The sequence below is a fragment of the Polistes canadensis genome, unplaced genomic scaffold (assembly GCF_001313835.1).
Source record: "Polistes canadensis isolate GaletaPanama2010 unplaced genomic scaffold, ASM131383v1 scaffold_7, whole genome shotgun sequence".
In the NCBI taxonomy this organism is placed as follows: Eukaryota; Metazoa; Arthropoda; class Insecta; order Hymenoptera; family Vespidae; genus Polistes; species Polistes canadensis.
Window position 1 is genome coordinate 177354 of NW_014569554.1, and position 15382 is coordinate 192735.

A 15382-nucleotide genomic window follows, 5' to 3' on the forward strand; every position below is an offset into this window, starting at 1 on the left:
CCACCCTCCTCCCCCGCCCCCTCCTCCTCCTCCTCCTCCAGCACCAACACTTCGACGATGCTCCTCCTTCGTTGCCTGGCGTCGTTCCTCAACGACAAACACCAGCCTGCATCGCGCTCCTCCTTTCGTCCCGTCGACGAAAGCACGCAGGACATAACACACTTTGAAAAAGATCACCTCTCCTTCTCCCCGTCTTCGTCTTCGTCTTCTTCTTAGTCTTGGTCGTGAAAAGTCCCATTATCTTATCTTGTTACCGCCATCTCCTCCTTCGCTGCTTCCAAGACACTTCTAATAAAGCTTCTTATAGAAATACCGAAACAGCTTAGAAGGAAGATCGTTCGATTTATCTATATTATTTATATTGGCTACGCCAACCGAATTTCACTTTTCGATTTATATAACAATTAGTAAATATACGGTACATGTGCACATGATCTTCTATTCTCCGTTAATATTTCGTCACGATAAACACATTGTAAGTTTATAGGAAGCTATTAACAACGCTCTTATCTCTTGTTTTTTCAAAAATAATGAAATTCGAAAGAGACGATAAAAAGCGGCAAATGAAAAACAACTCGTAAAAAGGTGCGCGCAGACTAAAAGTCCTCGACTGACTGAAACACATGGACGGTCGTCCCCGTGGCTAGCCTGTAAACATCCCCTTGCCGCCGCCACCGCTATCGCCGCCACCGCTATCGCTGCCGGAGAAGGGGAAACTTTCCTACATTGGTGGAAGGGCCGAGCGCGCGCTACTCTACGAACGATTACAAACATCTGCCTTTACGATATATCGATTTTAACAAGTTTCGATAATTTTATAAATTTGTCTAGTCTCCTTCGGAAGAAAATCATTTCTTTTACTATTACATTGTTTCATTTCCATCGTTAGTTTAAACATATTATTAACAAATTGAAAATTTGCTCGAGAATCTCTCGATTACAATTGATTAGTAAATATACCATTTTTCTTATGCACATATGTTATAAAAAATATATAGGAATTTCGGTAATGTTGTGTAGGATAGCAATATATAGAATATTATAAAGTCAACAGTGCTACCATCACACTGTCAAGTTTTGAACAAAATCGCAATAGTTTGGTTACACCTTTAACAAAGTTACCGGTAATGTGGTGTTCTGTTATCGGTAAGTTCGAGGATTTAAATACAGTGGAAATAATGGGGAAATCATTAGCTTGAAATCAAACAATTAAGATGAATAATTTAGTCTTGTTCTTATTACAATAATTAATTATTAAGATAGTTATATTTACATTTGTACACGATCGAGTTCGGTTGGTAATATAAAAAAAAATTATATTGGACAATTATAAGTACTGGTCATGTATAAATATTTAAATCATGAGTATAACTCGATACCATCATCGATCCAAATCGCAAGAATAAACCTTTCCTTGCTAGTCGATTAAATATTCCAATTTCGAATTGTTTATAAAAAATTAAATAAGGTATGTGAAATAAATATCTGTCAATTAGAAAACAAAATAGAAAACATTTGTTTCAAAATTTGAGAAAACTTGATCGATGAATAATTTCATTTTAATGACAGTTTTCCCTATCTCATTCTTTTCTTTTATAAGAAATATTTTCTTTGCCATTTCATTGATACTTCTTTCAAGAAAATATTCACGTGGCTCTCCGACGTAACAATACTATACTATTATAGAGCTTTATTGCCGGTCCTAAAAGTAAACCTAATAACGATACTAAATCTTCTTGCGTGAGCATTAAAAATGCTTCTCCATCGATATTCTAAAAAAGAAGAAACATTTCAGTAGAAATAACAATTGAACAAATTTAAAGTGATTTGTAATATACTTGATAAGATACTTACATGTTTTCTAAAAATATTACCAATTTCTCTACAATTTGGGACACTTTGAATAAACTTGATAACTTCTTCGTTTGACCAGCGTCGAGGATTTGTATTCTGTTGAGAAACTACTCTGTTCAACGCGTTACTATGTTTTGCCCATATGTGCGGTGCGTCTGGTAAAGGATTGTAACCGGGATCGTAGACCGATTGGTATAATTCTGTACGTAATTGTTTATCTGGCATATTGGCAGCATATTGGGTTGTATTTAGTACCGTATCACCGTATGTAGAATTTGAAAGAGTATATATAGAATCGTCAGAAATTTGTCGTCTACAAAAGGTGATTAATAATTTGCATTAAACGATTATACATTAACTAGACTTTAATGGATTTTAGACAAAATATAACGAACCTTTTCTTACGTTTTCTCGAAACTTCCTCGTCGTCGGTTTGTCCGTCGCTGTGAAGATTTTTCGACTTGCTCGATCTAAAAAAAAAAAAGATAAAAGAAAAATATAATATAAGCATTATCACCAATCGCATAAAATATTCATTTAAAATTATAAACAAACGAAATATTAACCTTTCAGATTTTTCCGAATTTTCAGACTTATCATTTTTATCAGAATCTCCATCCTCTTGTTTCACATCTTTTTCAGTCTTTAAGAGTCGTTCTTCAGAGAAAGAAAGTTTTTCAATTCTTTCCATTCTCTCAGGCTTTTCGAGCTTTTCGAGCTTTTCGAGTTTTTCCAGCTTCTCAAACTTTTCACTTTTTTCAGACTTTTCAGGCTTTTCAAGCTTCTCAGGTTTTTCTGCTTTCACTTTCTCAGTCTTATCGACTCTTGCTACTCTTTCCTGCGACTCTTCATCGACGTCGCAGCAGATTTCATTTTTTGTGATTAATCTATCTGATAAGGTCTTATTTTTACTTAAGTTTTGAGGCGAGTAAGGACAACCAGATGGTGAATTATGTGTGGCAAATTTAGGACCCTTTACGTGTCCTATACCGCGACATCCATACGTACCACATTCTGATTTATCGTTTGGATTATCTGGTGCTATTCAAAAAAATAAAATTAGTTTATAAACCTTATGTTGCTACAATCAGAGACAAAAAAATAGGCCACCCAACACATTTTTCTTCAATTCTAATTACATGCACTCTCCCCTTTTTGTCCATCTATGTGCTATTATTATAAAAATTATGAATATTATGAATCTTACTTAATGGTGCTTCCAATGGGTGTCCAGTTTTTAAACACCATCCCATCGGATGTATATCCGGAGAATCATCGTCAACCCAATAAGCATGATTCTCTGGCCATCCATCAAAACGTATTTTCAACCTAGAAAGGTAAATTAAAAGTTTAATTAAACTTTATGTCAAATGTAGAATTATTTCATCATAATAAGACAGACATAGAATACTAACATGTGATCTTTCACATCTTCAACAGTGGCTACTCTAATAAGTTGTGGAATTCTTGCATCGACTGCTTCTAATTTCATACCACGTTTAAATCCACAAGGTGGCCGTTGTTTGAAAGCTCTTGCCGGTGCTGCCATCGAACGAGTTTCTTTTAGATAAATGTCCCATGTAAAGTTCTTGGGGTCTTTATAATCTACAAAATATCAATTGTTTATTACTTTACATTATCTTTTTACGTTGATACAGATAAGCGTGAGAAATATATATATATAATAAGTATTATTTGGCATAGATACTTACTGTTGGGCGGAGTAAGACTGTGTCCATTATGATGACACCATCCCACGGGATGAATGTAAGGTGAACTTGCATCTGCCCAATAATCATATACTTCATCCCAAGAATCAAAATGAACTAATATCCGAGAATCCATTAAACCTGCTATACTTGCTACGCAAACTAAAGATGAGTGTTTACGATCGACCGCTTCCAGTTTCATACCCACGCGAAATCCAGTTGGAAAAACGGACTAAAAAAGTTAGTATAAAGAAATATTTTTTAGTGTATTCCATATTAATAATAAAATTGATAGAACAAGCATGCATACATAAGGACGTATACTTACACTTTTATTGGAAAATATATTTTTCGGAGCTGCAGAAGCTTTACAAATTTTCAGATATGCATTCCAGTTAAAATTAGAAGTTGCATAACCTTTTGGTGGATCCAGACGATGTCCATTTTTCTCGGACCAACCAACTGGAAAAATATCCATGCTATCCGCGTTAGCCCAAAAATCATAATTTTCTGGATAACCATCGAAATGCAAGCGTATCCTATATCCTGAAAAAATCATTTAAGATATGTTAAATCATAACCTATTAACTCGAGACACGTTTATTTATTAAATGAATTAAAATTTTCTTAATTACTTACCTACTACTTCGACTACTGTAAGAACGCAATAACGAGATGGACGTTCAGGATCTATTCCCTCTAACTTCATTCCGGGTTTAAAGTTATTTTTTCCATATGGAAATGCATCCTTAAATAATTTAACTGGCGCAGACTTGGCTTTATAATGTTCAAGATATTTAGGCCAAGAAAAACCGAGTTTCCCAGTTTGCCATGGATACTGTATGAACAATAATCAAATTATTTCAATTGATGATGGTTAACAAGGAAATGATTAATTTCAAGTTTTATTTTGTACCTTAGATTCTGAAAAATCTCCTTGGCATTCGTCATCCATCCCGCCAATGGTATCCTTTGTATCTTCGTCCGTTTCGGACTTGATTTTCTCTTGCGATTTTTCTTCCATTTCTTTAGCTTGCTGTTGTTCTTGTAACAATCTTTTTCGTTTTCGTTTTACACGCAAATCTCTACAAAAAAGAAAAAGACAAAGGAGTAGTAACAATGTGATTTAATAAATCGTTCAAATTATACAAATATCAATATAAATTGTAATACACACTTTAGATCTTTTTCTTTTCGCATTGAAGGTTGTTTCTTAGATTCTATTATCTCTGTACATGAAGGACTGCAAGAGATTGGACTTTCAAATTCTGCAGCTAGGCCGTAGCAACCACAACCCTCGCAATGATAGACGGTATCAGCAGATAAGGTCCTAGTTTTCCGATCTTCCGCTGTTCAACAATTTTCTCGATTACTAACTCGATTATAAACTAATCTTAAAATCTAAATCTTCGAGTAATAAAATTACTTTTACTTACCCTTTTTCTCATTAATCGCATTATTGGTCATAACAGGACTGGATTTTGACGAATTCTGCATTAAACATACATTTTCCTTATCACCAATATTGCCATCTTTATTCTGCTTAATTGTCTCATCTTCTTCGACAACTTCCATTATCCCGAATTCATTCATACAAAACTGAGGAAACAATTAATACAATATATTGAAAAAATTACGATAGTTGAGTTATAATGGATGAATTAATAAAATAGAAATATTTCATTTAGAGAACTTACCTTCAATGTACTTCCTGGCAAGGTTCCTACACCATCTTTCCAATCTAGTACTTTAGCAGCGTCGAAATTGGAATCGTTTTGTTGAGAGACATTAAAGAGCTCTTTCATATCTTCGTGATTAATTTTCATTTCATTTTTATTTTCCGACACGGGTTCAACTGTACAACTTGTAGGCGTTTTAATTATTTCTATTTTGATGTCATCATCTATACTCGTATTTAACTTCATTGATTTTTCTTCGCTAGGAATTACTTTAATCAAAGTAATATCATCATCGTTTTGTACCTTTTTATCTTTATCTTGTTCTGATTCAGGACTACTAAGGGCATAAGTCACATCAGCCATAGATTCTTGAGACGATTTTTGTTTTTTTAATCGCTTTTCATTAGAAGCCCTTAAAATATTACTTATAGTTTTTTTTCTTTTTTCTGGAATAGTAGTATCGTCCTTTTTAGGTATAGGCGTAATAACTGCTGAATCTGGATTTTCTGTAATTTTTATACTATCTGTAGAATTGTTATTTCCTTTATTTGCGTTTAATAAGCTCATTTTTGCAATTGGATGTAACGGTGGTGGATGCGTTGCAGAATTGGTAGTTTTTGATTCTCGTAATACTAAAATATTAAATGAAATAAAAATGATGTATATTTTTCTTCTAAATATCATGCTCAATATGCGATCAAAATATAATGTTACCTGTAATCGTTCCCTTACTATCAGTACTGATTTGACCATTATTGATCTTCAAATTAAACATACTGGATTTGGCAGAACCGCTTTGTTGGGGAATGCTTACTGGTAATAGCAGATTTGTCATGTGTTTAGATGATTGGCTTTGCGAACCAGCAGTCGTGCTCGTTGATGTCTGCGCCAATTGTGATATAACTGGGGCGATAACTAACTTGGGTTTAGTTATTTGAGTAGTCGTTAAAGCTCCTATATTTTAAGAAAGTTCAAATTACATAAAACCAGTTCTTACACCCACGCACACGCACACACGTACAAATAAATAAGTATAATATAAAAAGAGAGTATATCAGAACTATATTAAATAAATAATCACCTGCTGGGATAACGACAGATTCGCGCGATTTATTTGGTTTGATAAGAGTCCCAAGATATGCAAATGTATGTTTTCCTGATTGCGAATTCGTCTGATTTCCTTGAGAAGCATTTAGGGGTACAATCTGCGCGGTAGATGTATTTGATTTTCTAAGTAATATGTGCTTTTGTCCTTGCGCAGTGTTTGTAGTATTAACTGTATTAACGGGACGATGAATTACAATATGTTGTTTGTTTTGCGAAGTAGTAACCTGACCTGGACCCTGTATAAATACTTTATTCTGTCCAGTAACAATCTGAAATATATTTAAAGCTGTATATTAGAAATGCGTTTACCTGGATTTTTTAAATATAAACATAGAATAATATTTATTATCTCAAGAACCACAGCGAAAACACAAAATGAGAGAAATTATGTAATTATGGTATTAATAATTATGTCTTCCCAAGACGGTACAATCTATGAGCATGAAAACTATAACACCGTATATGCAATCTTGCTTATTAATATTTTCAAAATATGTATATAAATATATAAGTAATTGTATGCATAAAGAAATGAAATGCAGAATGCTTAATGCATAGGTCCACTTATATAATATATAAATTAATAAAATAAATATTTTGAAGATTTAAAACGAACTGTAAATGACAGTATAAATCTATAATATGAAATAAATTACCTGATTATTAACGGGATTAATGATGGCAGCGAGTTGAGTAGCAGTAGGAGAAACAAGCGTTTGATTTGTAGCTGTCGTTTGACCAGAACGCATTTTGCCCTGTTGAATATATAATAGAGGCATAACTGAAGTGGAAGAATCGTCCAATTGTTGGGACTCAGTTATACTATTATCATCACAGTCGTCAACTACTATTTCTTCGTCCATTCTATAATAATGGAAAATAAAAACAAGTTATAAACAGATAAATCTTTCTCAGATAAAAACATTTGATATTTGTTGATGGATATTAAAATTGTACAATCCGTTATAACATGTATATTATATTAATCACCTTAAATATTCGACTTTTAATCATTTTTGATAATGAGAAAATGATATTCAAATTGTCAATAAAAGTTTATAGAGAAATGCAAGAAGCACAGTTAATAACACCCTTTGATTGATATGTAATCGTTTATTCGTCCAATAATTATTTCAAGACAACTTTTTCATGCACGAAAGAGTTAAATGAAAACAGGAAAATAACTGCAGAAATGACATTAAATAATAAAAAAATAAAATAACAATGAAAATATGAAATATTTGACAAACGTATAGTGTGTATCATAATGTGGCATACCTAATTAGTTGTGTTCCTATAAGAAAATTCTATTTTTCTCAGTTACATAATTCCAATTAAATGTGGTGGAATGAATATGTAATAAGTTTGGTGTTGGGAAGAAGTAAGTACCGTTGTAGCAGCTCCGTGCACTTCATTCACAAAATCTTTTATTCGACAATATACATGGACTGGGCGTCGGATCTATCGGTAAAGGAATTTAAAACACGCGCCCAATTATTACTATCGAGAACACAGTTTCGTTTCTTTTACACTTTGAAATATCGGAAATATAATGATAATCTATTAATTTCTGGTGATACTTATAAATCGCGATTAACGTACTACCGTAATTATTGCGCCACATATATCTTCATTTAAATACTTAATCAAATCTTTGGTCGCGCTTGAGGGTGACTTAACAATCGAACCCGCACGATTCTATATCATCCTACACACGACGCACAATTTTCATTCCTATAAGAAACGAACACTGGGCAACAAGAGATATCCCTTTCTCACTAAAGCCTGATCTTTCCAAAAGGATTGCATCTGGAGATGACCAACAACAAACTTATCGCGTACACCACTATTCTAAACGAAAATCCGCACGTATCTTTAAAGCTTTCATATCATTCAAGCTTTGGTCTCTCTAAACTACTGCTACTTTCCCATAGGCTCGAACGATGCTATCAATGGCGCGGCAGCCTAACAGTACCTAACCTAACGAACCGCAAATACCATATGACGTTCCTAAAGTAACAGCCAATCAGAGAACTTTGACAACTCCCTCTCCTCCTAACTAACTTGCACGCATATTTATTGCAAGTGAAAGCAATTTTGGAATCAAGTTCTAAACCATTTGCTCGATGATCGATGATCGACAACGAATTGCATCGTTTGATATAATATTTTAGTCGATGTTAAATATTTAACAATTATCTTGGACGTTTTATAATAAGACCGACTAAAAGATAGGCCATTTTCAAATATATATGTATCTATGTCTCATTCCATTAATTTAACTTCTCCCTTTATTCGCATTCGCAAATCTATCAATCCCATTCGCTCTCTCTCTCTTTCGATGCATTATTATTCGATATTACACTTTTATTCTTTTATTTATCCTAATATCAATAACTATATATTAATAAACAATGTACATCTAATCAAAATCAAATATAAACTATTGACTCGAATCTAATCAATTATTTATTAGATTTTATGAAAAATAATGAATGGAACAATAAATAAGATTAATATATCATTAAGCAATGTAAAGAAGTTCGACTAATTGTAAATGTAAGATTTCTTATCGCGACTCAATTGGTTGGCCATAGTCTACGTTTATCAAAATAAACTCTACTTTATTCTAGTTATCGTCTTTTTAAGAAGCTTTTCTCCATCAATGTACAGTAAATTCTAACGATCAATATTATACTTCGAAAGATATAATCACTCTACAAATAAATTCTATTCTATAGATAAACGAAATCTAAATTGTTAAAATAATTTATGAGTATAGATGTTAACGTATTTTATGCGCGACGAACTTTTCTCTAATAACCTCTAAAGCGTGCATTCGGCATTAGTAATAAAAATGCATCTATCGATTACTAGGTAACGCTGTAACCTGTATCGATAGTTGAGAATATCGCATACACGTGACTATAATATTATTCCATTTTAACGATTTCTTGTAAAAATAACATGCATTAAGATGGAACAAGACGATCTGGTTACTTTTGAAAATGAAAAAACTCAATCGAGATATCAAGTAAAGTAGCAAGAAAAGTATCAAAACTAAATTATGGGATGGTACAATTCTGTATAATATATATATATATATATATACACATATAATCGCATATGCATTTTAACACGGACTATGCATGTACGCACATATATATATATATATAGGTATGCATACTTTATTTTTTTAGAAAAAAATAAATTCTATAATCAAGTTATATCGTTAAAAATATTACGATTCGTGAAAACAAAAGAGACATTCATATTTTCACCTGATTTTTCGCGAAAGAAAATTTCTTTAAGGCTATGTTTTTTGTCTCTTTTTTTCCTCTTTATAAATTTATATATGTAAAAAATATATAGCAAAGTTGTAAATAAATTTAAATAAAATGTTGGAGAAGTCATTAACGAATAATCGATCGTAATAATTGCAATATTGTAAACTCATGGTTACGATCGTACATGCATGAACGCTATTAAAAACAAAAAATAGATGCAAATACAAAGTACTATCGTTAAAGATGCAGTACGTGATAAGAAATTAAGATTGGTTAAAACGAACATGCAAACTTTCTCTTCTCTCTTGTTATATGATATTTTAACGAATATTTTTATTTTTCAAAGCTCAACTGCAAAGTTACGCTAAGCTTTATACACGCATGTACCATACACATATACTTACGAGAGTAAACGAATGTTGACCTAACGAATCCAGTGGAAAATTTAACGTTATATTTACCAATGCCCACGTTTCACTCGATTTCAATAAACTCTATGAAATACTCAATATCTCATAATCATAGAGCAGCGTTTTACACAATAACGACACTTTAAAGATGTAAGAAATTGTATGATTATAAACTCACGTTTTAAAGTTGTCTGTCGCCATCATCTGAGAGAAGGAACGATATTAGTTCGAATGCGCATGCGCACCAACCCATGTTGCTCTACGAAGGTTCGTTCACATTTGTGCGAGTTACCATCCACGGAGATGTAAAACAATAAGACCATAAGCTGTATTTTACTTTTCTCCAAATATTCCTCAAATATTAATGTTACTCCAGCAAAATATGCTGATCTAGATGGTTTTTGTTCAAGTTATTTTCATCCTTTGCCTACTTTTTATAACATTATCGATTGCCATCCAAGATCTATGCGTTCATATACATCACTCAGAGAAATAAGAAAAAGCAGAGAACAAAACTGAAATTAGAAATAAAGTCAAACGTATTATTTCCAATGAATACCAACTACGATATTATATCGATTTTTATTTTCTTATTCTAGTATTGTAAGAGTCAAGAAAAGTAGATAGGAATTATGATCGAGTATTTATCTATATCGATAAGATTCGAATTAAAATCATGAACCCGTACGGCTAACTGAAATAAGGCTAATAGTATTTTATTTAAAAAAATACACAAGTACACATAATAGATACATATATGTATATATACCTATCTCTCTTTCTATATATATATATCTACCTATGTGTAAGTATATAAATATCGACCTTCAAATGCGTGCGCTTTTCAAATTTATCGAGCGCCACCAACGCATCATTTATGCACTATATATAACCAAATTATGCATCCAACTAATAAAGCAAAAAAAAGTCTACTAGTTTCAAAGATACTACCAATAGAGAAAAAAAAAAAAGTAAAAATATAACAGCGTAGAAAAATTTAAATAATTTTCAATGTATCCATATATATTCGAATCGACTCGTTTACCGTTCTTTCGACGTTGCTAATAACTTTCTCTCTTTCTAGTGTCATCTAGTATGGTTCACGCCTGCGCTTAACAATACTACATATTTCTAACAGACCGATTAACATAAATGTAATTACTAAATTATAAGGGAGATTTTTGAACAATTCATTAGAAATGCATACTATTTAAAACGAATATCAAAATTAAAAGTATCTTGTTTTGGATTGTCTTGCATTGTTTTCTAAAGCAAAGGAGAGAAATTATTAAAAAAAAAGAAAATAAATTCGAGGAAAGAATATTTGACGGATCGTCATTTGATTTCTCTCTTTCTCTCTCTCTCTCGTTCTCTCTCTCCCTCTCTCTCTCTGGGGAGATAGAGAGCGCGCAATGGCGTAACTAGTATATATTTTCTTCTATCAGCTGATGCACGTTGATGCACCTTCATGCACCTTTTGCTTGTCAAAACAGAATAAAATCGTGCATTAGTATACTCCAATGTATCAAAATAACAGCGCGTCGTGTTGTATAATATAGCACGGAATATATTCGTTATAATATGTTAACGTTCAGATTTACACGACCGTCTAAGTTTTGATTTTTTCCGAAGTGACAGCTCCGACTCCATTATTCTCTCGTCATTGAATTGTATTCTCACTTGGCAAGGGTAAGTTTCAACAAAAAATAACGTTAGATGTACGTTAATTATTAACATTGGAAATTCCTTTTTTTTCATGATATTCCTTTCAAAAGTAGTATTTCTAATGTTGCATTTAAAAAATAGATATATCTATTTTTGTTTCTTTTTCGTTAAATAATGAAAGTATATAGTCCAACACAATCAGAAAAAACACATTCCTCTTATCGTATAATTATCATTACGTCGATCGATAAAAAGAGAATAAATTTAGAACTCTTGTTTTTTGAGCTCTATTTGCTGCGAGCCACATTGTATGGCATTTGTTATTGCATTTAATATTTTTACTAAGTGACGCTTACAGACAACGCTTCATGTTTATCGGTATAGTATATTTCATTTGTAAGGTTATTTTTAAAGATAACTTCTTAACGCATACATATGTGGTATGATGCTACATATAGAATACATATATAATACATATATAATACGTGTGCGTTCATATTATTTTCTTGTACTTTGGAAAGTCGTATTTTGATTATTGTGACAGTAATATATTCTTTTATATCATTTGATTAAGTCAGTAAGAGATCATAACTTGAGCAGTTTTCTATTTTAGATTTTATTACATTTATTGGTTTATGAAAATATATATTATAAGTTTGTATAGGTAGGTATCTTATAACTTGTTATATGGGATACAATGTAATAATTTTATGATTAATCATTAACATAATCTTTGTTAAACAGAAGAACAAATCTTGTCTTATCAAGATGGGAAGTGCCGTTAGTAGTGGACAAAACAATGATGAATTGGTAGATAATTTAATGACATCTGGTTATATAAGAACAAAGAAAGTTGAACAGGTATTCAGAGCTGTTGATCGTGCTGATTACTTCCTAACATTGTGTCGAGAAAGCGCGTACAAGGACCTTGCTTGGAAGCATGGCAACATCCATTTATCAGCACCATGCGTCTACAGTTTGGTAATAGAAGGTCTTTCACTGGAGCCCGGATTGAGTTTTCTGAATCTTGGATCAGGAACTGGATATCTCAGTACAATGGCAGGACTAATACTAAGTAAGGAAATAATTATATCGACTAATTGCCATTGAAATTGTCACATTGTTTTATCTTTCTTAGGTCAACATGGGACAAATCATGGTATAGAATTACACGAGGACTGTCTAAAATATGCGTATGAGCGTTTAGAAGAATTTAAACAAAAATCTCTAGCTTTAGATGAGTTTGATTTCTGCGAGCCATCATTTGTACAAGGTAGTATAAATAATGATTAGAATAATATAAATTAAATATATTGTCTAAGACTATTTTTTACTTAAAAGGAAACTGCTTAAGCATTGTACCTGGCAGACAATACGATAGAGTGTATTGCGGTGCAGCTTGCCCGGAAAGTCATGAGGCACTTATCAAACAGTATGTTAAAATTGGAGGAATTTTAGTGATGCCTTTCAAAGAGCATTTACTCAGAATTCAAAGAGTCGACGAAAATGCTTGGACGCATCATACGATGCTTCCTGTATCTTTTGCGCCGTTGATCGTTCCTACGTCCGAGGAACAAAATTTATTTCATTTGCGTAAGTAAACAAAATTTAAACAATTGTGTCCAATAGATTAATTTAAAAGATGAGTAAGATTGACAATAAGAGTAATATTTTATAGCGGAATGCGATCCATTATCTTTACAAGAATTATGTCGTGATAAAATCAGACATAGATTAAGAGAAAATGTCTGGCGACAACATACGGAATTGGAGACCAGGAAACCTATACTACTAAGACAGCAAAGACCCAGGTTACCTGCACGTACCTCGAAACGTTTTGTAATACCTATTTTCGAAGAATCAGATGAAGCGCTTTTTGACGAAGATGCAGAATTTGCAGGGAGAGCTCGTTTATTGCTCAACGTAGATACTCATCCCGGAGAAGCCATTACAACGACCTTACAGTTGTTAAGAGCTGTCATACAGCCGCACCTAGGTGAAAATAGACAGCAGCATTGGCCGGAATCGAATGACGACGATAGCGACGGACAATATATTGTCGCGTCTGTTGATTTGCATCACGATAATAACGAAGAAAGAAAAGAGACCGAAAGCGAAGCGTTACTCGCCGAAGCTGGAAGAGCTAATACTAGCGAGAATAATGTCAATTCGAACTACGACCAATCTCAAGACCAAATGCAAGATCAATCCTGTCAAATTTTAGAACAGCACTCGTCTTTATCGGAAGCATATATAAATATGAGCGAAAGCGACAGCGACAGCGAAGCCGAACAAGAGACATCATTTACTCAACGTAAAAAAATAGCGAAACGTGAAAAAACCGATAGCGGTATAATAGAAGATGCTAATCTGACTACTGACGATGGTAGTTCTAGTTCAAATACCAGTCAATCAGATTCGAAGAATACTGATGATTTAAATTCCATGGAGGTTGATTTGTCCGATATCACGATCAATAAGTCCGCAAAGAATATGTATAAATTTTATCCCGAATCTACGGAAAGCATTCCAAATGAGAATGTAATATTTGGACATTATGTGGATGGCAATGCTTTTTCGACATATATGAAAGAAAAGATACATCAGTTACCATTGCCTTTCTCATTAAAGTTGTACATAAACTATAATCGGCATCTATAATATATACATAGAGAAGCAATTAGACTTAATCATTATTCTTTAATTTAAATATATATTCTAATAAATACATAATTCTCTTCTTATATTATGCAGTACTCCATTGTCGTTTATAGCTGCTCTCCAGCTACAGTTGACCTTCGTATGTTACTACATTAATTTTGGAAAGATAGGCCTACGAAGTGTTACAAGTGATATTTGGTGGCCAAAATGTTCTTTCATGTAAACCATTTCATTTGAAAAATTCTTTTTAAATCTTTTATTTTCAACGATAGAAGAGAGAAAGTTGTTAGATATAAATCTTGTACGGTAAATTACTCTCGAGATTTCTATATCATTGTGAACTGTGTCAATGATACTCTATATTTTTCATTATTAATATCGTAGAAATGAAGAAGGTGAGAAAGCAGCGATCAACGAGAGATTGCATTGTCGTTGATACTGTTTTATTGACCGAATATACATATTTAAAGTGGCAAAAATGACTGCCTTATCGTATGAGCGTGTATGCGTCTATTTACCTGTATGTACATATCTGTATCAAATTACTAAAACTCGTTTTCTGCAAGATTCTTTGAGAAAAAAAAGTCAAGTCCTATATAAATTTTCAAAGGGTTGTGACAAACGTTGAATCGAAAAATGCATAAGGACTTTTTTTATTGACGCAGATTAAACGAGTAATATCGTAACAACACACGCTACTTAGGATAAGAAATACACGGAAATGTACAAAATGCAAAATATAACGGGCGAAAAATTCGCATATACATATTTATCGAACTTCCCGATGATAAAGTTTAGCTGACAATGAGTATTGAAATTGAAATACTATCCATTAATTAATTTACGCAATTTCATATGGTAATAAAACGTTCACGATCGATAATCAAGATAATAGGTTTTTAGTTCGAAGACTATCATAGAGTTTCTAATTACAGAAATAAATACTATTTAGTAATAACTCGATTTCTTTTATTTACCTCTACACCGTATTAGACTTTAAAGATTGACGA

General features: G+C 32.6%; 2 protein-coding genes across 4 annotated transcripts; one reads left to right on the top strand and one right to left on the bottom strand.

The window, feature by feature from the left end:
• Positions 1-1254: 1254 nt before the first annotated feature.
• On the bottom strand, positions 1255-10316 carry LOC106791077 (lethal(3)malignant brain tumor-like protein 1). Of its 3 annotated transcripts, none has more exons than XM_014756452.1 (17): positions 10225-10316; positions 7006-7213; positions 6324-6618; positions 5957-6196; positions 5261-5874; positions 5000-5162; positions 4741-4912; positions 4480-4648; positions 4203-4401; positions 3892-4109; positions 3567-3795; positions 3270-3459; positions 3062-3183; positions 2421-2895; positions 2250-2324; positions 1855-2167; positions 1255-1772 (listed from the first exon to the last, which is right to left on the bottom strand). In XM_014756452.1, the coding sequence occupies exons 1-17, from the start codon at positions 10248-10250 to the stop codon at positions 1647-1649; spliced, it is 3834 nt and encodes a 1277-aa protein (XP_014611938.1). In that variant the 5' UTR covers positions 10251-10316; the 3' UTR covers positions 1255-1646. The 3 variants fall into 3 exon arrangements, with proteins under 3 accessions (XP_014611938.1, XP_014611946.1, XP_014611954.1); XM_014756460.1 differs by having other exon boundaries at positions 10041-10279; XM_014756468.1 differs by lacking the exon at positions 10225-10316 and adding an exon at positions 7628-8682.
• A 1134-nt stretch (positions 10317-11450) lies between these two features.
• On the top strand, positions 11451-15330 carry LOC106790188 (protein-L-isoaspartate O-methyltransferase domain-containing protein 1-like). The gene is made up of 5 exons (XM_014754927.1): positions 11451-11735; positions 12456-12786; positions 12850-12984; positions 13053-13304; positions 13390-15330. Exons 2-5 carry the CDS (start codon positions 12480-12482, stop codon positions 14370-14372), a joined length of 1677 nt encoding a protein of 558 aa, XP_014610413.1. The 5' UTR covers positions 11451-11735; positions 12456-12479; the 3' UTR covers positions 14373-15330.
• Positions 15331-15382: the final 52 nt, after the last annotated feature.

Coding starts and splice junctions, on each gene's coding strand:
- LOC106791077 (XM_014756452.1), bottom strand. CDS start 10,250: ATGATGGCGACAGACAACTTTAAAAC. Junction 5,163..5,260: donor TGCCAGGAAGTACATTGAAG/GTAAGTTCTCTA, acceptor TTGTTTCCTCAG/TTTTGTATGAATGAATTCGG. Junction 4,402..4,479: donor GAGATTTTTCAGAATCTAAG/GTACAAAATAAA, acceptor TTGTTCATACAG/TATCCATGGCAAACTGGGAA.
- LOC106790188 (XM_014754927.1), top strand. CDS start 12,480: ATGGGAAGTGCCGTTAGTAGTGGACAAAACAATGATGAATTGGTAGAT. Junction 12,985..13,052: donor CGAGCCATCATTTGTACAAG/GTAGTATAAATA, acceptor TTTACTTAAAAG/GAAACTGCTTAAGCATTGTA. Junction 13,305..13,389: donor ACAAAATTTATTTCATTTGC/GTAAGTAAACAA, acceptor AATATTTTATAG/CGGAATGCGATCCATTATCT.